This window comes from Tupaia chinensis, unplaced genomic scaffold (assembly GCF_000334495.1).
Source record: "Tupaia chinensis unplaced genomic scaffold, TupChi_1.0 Scaffold000468_1, whole genome shotgun sequence".
Classification (NCBI taxonomy): Eukaryota; Metazoa; Chordata; class Mammalia; order Scandentia; family Tupaiidae; genus Tupaia; species Tupaia belangeri.
The window spans coordinates 549,554-556,795 of NW_006159977.1; the positions used below are offsets into that span (position 1 = coordinate 549,554).

The following is a 7,242-nucleotide window of genomic DNA, read 5'->3' on the forward strand; positions in this document are numbered from 1 at the left end:
GAAGAGGTGAGCGTTTGCGGCGGTCGGACGGCTCATTCGTCTGCCCTGAGTGGTGCTTCATGAGAGTTAGTTCAGTAGTCACAAACCAATGGCCACTCAGCCATAGTCAAACTTACAGGGAAGTCCACAGACTGCTTCCTGGGCGTGGGCCGAGGAGGACGCCCACGAGCACATCACCCCTGCCTGTGACTGGGTCGGAAGGCCAGGATCCCTCAAAGGCCACGCCCCGTGCCATCTTCCTTGATTGTTCTATTGTCTGTCTCCCCAACAAGGGAGTGAATTCACAAACGAAGGAGAGCTGTCTATCTTGCTCCTGCAATAACCTGAGACTAGAACAATTCCCGAGACTTGGTAAATACTTCCTGAGAGAACACGTGAGGATTTAAGAGGTGGACTGTGAAAAAGAAAGCTGCTTTCTGGGTGTATGCCCGCATCCTGCTTGTTCAGTGTGTGACCGCACCTGTGTAGACAAGGCCACTTCAGCGTCTGTCACTGGCACACCTAGAAATTTCGTGCATGCATCAAACCAACACTTGGGGGGCCCTGGTTCTGGTGTACCCTGTACTTCAAGAGACTCTGTGCTATCAGCTTATCACGGTTCTGGAGCAACCATCTAAATTGTAGAAAAACCTAAGTTGGGACTGGTTTTTAAGCACCAAAAGCCTAGCAGAGCATCTGGGGCTTCCTATCCCAATTTTGTCAGTTTTGAAGAACATGCTCCTTTCATCTGGGTGAAGGCTTTCTGAATACGTAACCTGAATAAGATATCCTCTCAGAATCTGGGGAAAGAGAAAGAAAGAACACCTCTCCAAAAGCTGCTTTAGTGACTCCAGCACGAGCTCCGTCAGTCTGCTCAGGCGCCGTAACACGCCGTCCACCGGGCGGCTTCAGGCGCACAAATGGGCGTCCTTGTGCTCTGGGGGCTGGAAGCCCAGGACTAGGGCATCAGCAAGGGTGGGTTCTGGCGATGGCTCCTCTCCCGGCTTGCAGGTGGCACCCTCCCACCTAGTTCTCACACGGCCTTTCCTCGGTACGTGTCATGAAGATAGAGAGCATGTTTTCTTTCCTCCTCGTCTTAGGGCCACTAATCCTACCAGGTTCAGGCCCTGCCCTCGTGACTCCCCTCACCTGGTCACTCCCTAAAGCCCTTCCTCCTAGTGCAGTCGCACTGGAGGTCAGGCCTTAGACACACCAATTTTTAAGGGGACACAGTTTTGTCTATAGCATTCTGCCCTAGCCCCTCCAAATTCGAGTCCTTCCAAGCAAAATACTGTCCCAGCAGCTCCCGGAGTCTGAACTCAGTCCAGCATCAACTTCACAACACAGTTTCATCTAAATCAGACATAAGTGAGTCAGGGTAGGACAAGTTATCCCAAGGGACAACTGCTCTCCTGCTGTGAACCCGTGAGACCAGAGTTAGGTGCTCCCAATAGACAATGGCGGGTCAGACAGACCCCTTCCAAAAGGGAGAAACCAGAACTAAGAAAGGGGAGAAGAGCCCTGAGGAAGTCTGAAACCCAGGAAGGCCAATTCCATTCAGTCTGGGGCTTGAAAGTGATCCAGGCCCCCGGGAACCCCTGGCTGGCTGTGTGGCCTTCATGTTGGCAGTTCTGCCAGGCAGCCCTACCTCCAACGCGGTGAGTGGAGGCCATCTGGCCAGCTGAGGGGCCCTGGAGACCCCTCAATCGCCTTTGGGGTAATGTTCCCTCTTCTCCAAGAACAGTGCACACCGGCGGCCACACAGCCCTACTGTCCTCGTGTCCGACCCAGAGGCCCACCGCTGCCCGTCCGCCTCGCGCCCTCAGGTCGGACCAGCGGTGTCTCGGCCTAGATATTGGCAGAAGCTCTGGATTCAATGACACTGGCCACACCTGTGGGAGCTCTTCAGAACATACTTCCTCATTTTCTGTACTCTGAACAGGTTAAACATTTCCAAAATCTTTGAGTTCTGGATCCTTTTGCTTTAATAATTCCTTCTTTAATTCATCTCTCTACTTTCAGATTTTACTCTAACAGCCAGGAGGAAACAAGGCACTCCTACATTTTCTTTGAAATCTCCTCACTTAAATGTTCCTTTTTTTGAGAGGTTTTTGCTATAGGGCGTGTGCGCTCACCAGAAAGACAGAGAGAGACAGAGAGACCAAAAGTGAGAAATCACTCCCCGGGGGGATGGCCACGCTGCAATCCCTTCTCCTCCATTCTCCTTTTGGGATCTTGGGCACGCACGTACATGCACCCAGTGTGAGTTTAAGCCACTGGGTCCGTGACTCAAACCGCAGTCAACTACATGGGAGTCCAGCAACATAGCCATTGCGCTAACTGTTGATCCCTTAAATATCCAACTCCACCACAGGTCCTCTCTTCCACAAGACATTGGAATGTAGTTCAAATTCTTTGCCAGTTTATAACAAATGCCACCTTTCCTCCAGCTTTCAATACCACGTCCCTCATTTCTGTCTGAAACCTCGCCAGAACTGCCTTCACGTCCGTATCTTTAGCAAGCAACTCAGAACTCTCCCAGCCTTTTCCCATCACCCGGTCCAAAGCCACTGCCACATGCTTAGGCATCTGTTAGAGCCCACTTCCTGGTACCAAAATCAGCATTGATCAGGGTTCTCTGGAGAAAGAGAACCACATGACACAGAGATAGGTACAAAGAGATTTATTGGGAGGAAGTGGAGGCTGTGAGTCCCAAGACTAAGGTGCCACATGGCTGGGTCCTGGCAAGGGCTCTCTCCCTAGCTTGCCCATGGTTCACCTCACTGGCCTTTTCTTGGTGCAAGTGCATGGACAGAGATTGCTTTCTTTTTCTCTTCTGAAGTCATCAATCCCATAAAACTCAGACCCCACCCTCTGACCTCACTTAATTTAAATAAATCCCTAAATGCCCTATCCCCAAATACAGCCACATCAGTGGTTAGGACTTCAATATGTACATTTTCAGGGGATAAAGCTTGGTCCATGCCAAGCTCTGACTAAAAATTCCTTTTGAAAACTGGCAGGTTTTGGGAACCAGCAGTTAGCATAATGGCTATGTCGCTGGACTCCCACGTAGTCGACCACGGTTCGCGTCCCAAACCCGGTGGCTTAAAAACTCATGCCGGGCGCGTGTACGTGCATGTCCAAGATCCCAAGAGGAGAATGGAGGAGAAGGGATTGCGGCGTGACCATCCCCTCTCGGGGGTGATATCTCACTTTCTGTCTCTCTGTCTCTCTCTGTCTGTCTGGCGAGCACACACGCCCTATAGCGAAAACCTCTCCAAAAAAACCAAACCAAAACAAAAAAATCTGGCAGGTTTTCACTAAAATAAAAAATTACTGGGACTCATAGTATCTAGTATAAAAATGCAAATTGGTGATTTTGAGGGACATATCTGTCATGTCACTTGGAGAACAGTTACAACAGTGGGTCAGAACCTAGGTGCGTTTACACACCCGGGGAAGGCCTGTCACACACTTCTAGGCCCCACCCCAGACCGAGCCAATCGGAATCAGAGCCTCAACAAGCATCCCAGATGATGGGCATGGGGCGGCCTGTGGATCACACTCTGGGAACGGTGAAAGAACTCACCAGCCTCACATGATGAAAACCCCTGGGGCTGCTCAAAGCCAAGAACCTTTCTTCCTCTGAGCTAGTTGATACATATACATACCATTCTGGACAATTAGTCATATCACACCCCATGACATACCTTCTGTTTTTGTCACAAGGTATTAGAAAATCTTGACTTTCTAAGTGAACCTTTTAAGTGCTTATATTGTCTGATCACCCAAAAGGGCTATGAACGCCTGTTGGAAGCTCCTTTAGAGAACTCATTAAATAGGACTTGAGACATTCCACGCCGGCCAACACGGGCTCGCCGTCACTTCCGCATGGGCTGAAGGTGTCATGCTCCACACCCACACATGAGCAAGCCCCAGTCCCTCTGGCGAGGGGCCCACCTGACTTGCTGTCTGTCCGCGGGTCCATGATGACGAACTCGGGCCGCAGCTTGCTGACGCGCCGCCCCTTGAGGATGGGCACCAGCCCGCCCAGGTACTCCAGGTAGAGCGTGTAGCACGGGCCGCCCACCTCAGGGTCGTCCTCCGTGCGCTTCATGGTGCAATGCAGCCGCTCGTTGCCAGCCGATGGATAGCTGACGAAGTCTCGCATGTTGTTGGGGTCTGGAATCGGGGGCTGGAGGCAGGACATGGGGAGAAAAAGGAAGAGCTGGGACTCCAGGGAGGGAGGGAGGAAGGGACAGAACGAAAGAGGGGACCGGAAGGATGGGGCAGGGGGTGGACAAGTCACCACTGCTCGGCACAGCCCAGGCTGGAGGCTCGGGGACAGGCTCGCTACTGAGCGGAGAGCATGAGTGCACACTGGCCTCTCTGGGGCTCGTTTACGGAGTACGGAGGCTGGGACGGGATCCCACTGGGAAGACTAGACTGACACCTCTAGGGCTGGGCCTGGGCATCTGTGTTTTCTAATGCTGGGTTGAGAACCACTGATGTAGAACCAAGATTGTGAGGCAACTTGACCAAAAAAACAAGGGCAAGATTCTAAAAATGATTTTCAGGACAAAAGTAAGCATCAAGTGAACCTGATACGCAGAAGCAGAGAGAGCATACAAAACAGAAGCCGAGGTGCAGAGGGTTCAGGGCAGGGGGAACCCACTCTTGAGCAGCAAATGTCAGGTCTACCCATAGGCCACCATTAAAGACAGGCTAGTTCCTTGAGTCTCGCTCAGCAGAGAAGATGGCGGAGGGCAGGGCTGTGGCACCCCTCCCCTGCACAGGGAGCAGGCCCTGCAGCTGGATTGGGTCCACTCTGCTCCCGGTTTCTCCCTGAACAGCAATAAGGCATGTTACATTCACTGCTACAAACTCATTTCCTGCTTTCTCAGGCAGGAAACCATGTCAGCACCGCCCGGAAGCCAGGACTGGACAAGGAGTGCTTTTACAAAGCCCTCGGTGCTGTGTGTGGTGTACAGAGCACGGAGGAGAGGTCCCTCTTTGGAGACTTAGGATGACAGAGCATCAGGCTCGGAACACCAGCATGGACACTCAGGTGTGCTCAGGGTCGGTGTAGGCTTGAAGGACAGACGTCGCCCGACTCTGCACATAGCCACCCCTTGGGCACCCTGGTCCAGACGCAGGCAGGGCCCTCTGGGTTTGCTCTAGCAGTCTGCCAGTCTCTCCTGGCCAGCAGGGATGGCCAGCACAGGTGAGCAAGGAGGGAGGTGGGAGTGCTTACCTTGATGGTGGGGATGAAGGCGGTGGAGAGGTAGGAGCACAGGCGGGGGGGCAGGGTCAGCTTGCCGACGTCCTTGTCTTCCCGCAGGGCGCTGGCGATGGCCTGCTGGCACAGCAGCTGCAGGCTGGACACCCGGTGCTCCACGCGGACCACGTACAGGGCTGGTCCTGACGCCATCAGCAGCCGCGAGTCCCGGTGGCCCCAGCAGATGGAGATGATGGGGCGCTGCCAGGAGGTGGAGGGAAGGCAGTGCTGAGCGCCGGCTCCCATGGTGAGACAGGAAGGCAACGACGCACACTTGCCTCAAGCACAGTAAAGTGAGCGGACAGTTTTGAGAACACTGGTTTTAAAAGCACAACAATGTTAAATATTGTATCATGAAAATTCAATTTGTTTCATTTTGCTAGAGGGTGCATGTGCTTGCACCCCATGAAAGTGAAGAAGAGAAAGTGAAGAAGCACCCCATGACAGACGGCTAACACAATCCCTTCTTCTCCCGCCGTTTGGAATTTGGGGCATACACATGCACCAGGCATGTTCTTCAAGCTTTCAGGCCTTGGACTCAAACTGTACAGCTGGCCATGTGGAATCCAGCTGCCTTAACCATCCCATTGGCTAGCTCAAAAATTCAGTATTTTTATTAGCAAGTAGTTAGATCCCTAAGCCAGAGCATATATAGAGCACTGGGGTGGTTTTTATAATGCCTTTTCCATGTGTAATCTCATTTAACTTGGTACTATTAAACCTTAGATCTGTATGATATAAAAGCATGTCTCCGCTAGCAGGAACAATCACCCTGGGGTACAGTAGCCCACATTCTTTACTGAAGCACTGCTTAGCTGGATGCTCAAATTACCCAGTGGTGGTTCCCAAGACTTGGGGAGGTGTTGAAGAGGTAGACCAGATGGCCCTTCCTTGTGTCCTGACAGGCAGCAGCATTCCAGCCAATTGCAGCTGTGTGACCTGGCTACACATGCCCCCTCCTTCTTTTCTCCCCAGTCAACTGGGAGCACAATGAGGAGCCGGGATGAGGGTCTGGGGCCTGTCACGGTCTTAGTCCACAGGAGTGAAGTGACTCTCCTCAGCCATCCCCAGTGAAAAGGGGGAAGGGAAGGAGAGCAGAAAACTCTCGAGAAAGGGCCGCGAAAGGGGCTCAGACATGTGGGCACCACGTTCTTTGAAAAGCAGGCAGAAATCCAGATGTGGAGGTTAGAGACACTTCGTAATGAGAAAGCCCAGAGCTCCGTGGTACCACCCAGGGAAGACCAGCCACGGAAGAGGGGAGAGGTGGAGGCTGGGAAGGGGGGGGAGCGGGCCTGTTCACGGTGACGCAGGCTGGCAGGGCGCACTCAGTGAGGTCAGAAGTGGGACTACCCGATTTCTCACGTGACAGACAAGGACAGAATTCCCACATTCTAGTGACAGACCTCGAGATAAAAGGGACACATGAAGACACGTCCTTAAAATAGCTTCCAGGACTGCACGAGACCCACCCTTGATCCAACCTTGAATGGAATCTATGTTCCCTATTGTTGAAAACTTTAAACTCGTGGCCCTTCTCCCTTTACTTGCATGTAGCATATTTTCAATAACTCCTCCGGAAGACAACTGTATATAGCAGAGATAGTGTAATGGGAGAGGGGGGAAAGGGCAAAGGGTCAAACATAGGATAAAAAACATATATATATGTACACATATGTATGAAAGTAGAAATGGAATATTATTGATGATAACATGCTTGATTAAGCCACTATGCAGTTTATCCTAGATGGGAAACCACATTTAGTATGTTGTGATGATGCTCAGGGAAAGAATGTTAGGTAATATAAAAAAAACAAACAAACGAACAAAAAAAAAAAAAACAAAAAAAACCCGGTAAAACTGTTCGTATCATTTTTTTTTTTTTTGAGAGATTTTCACTGTAGGGCACGTGCGCTCGCCAGACAGACAGAGAGAGACATAGAGACAGAAAGCGAGAAATCACCCCCTAGGGGGATGGTCACGCC

At 51.6% G+C, this 7,242-nt stretch overlaps 1 protein-coding gene across 1 annotated transcript in view; it reads right to left on the minus strand.

Annotated features, from left to right (window-relative positions):
- Positions 1–7,242, minus strand: part of TULP4 (TUB like protein 4) — a gene marked incomplete in the record, with an annotated part of 233,255 nt that overhangs the window by 17,356 nt on the left and 208,657 nt on the right. Inside the window, 2 exon segments of the mRNA XM_027774688.1 lie at positions 3,943–4,177; positions 5,237–5,461. Of these exon segments, the coding sequence (XP_027630489.1) occupies positions 3,943–4,177; positions 5,237–5,461 (460 nt within the window).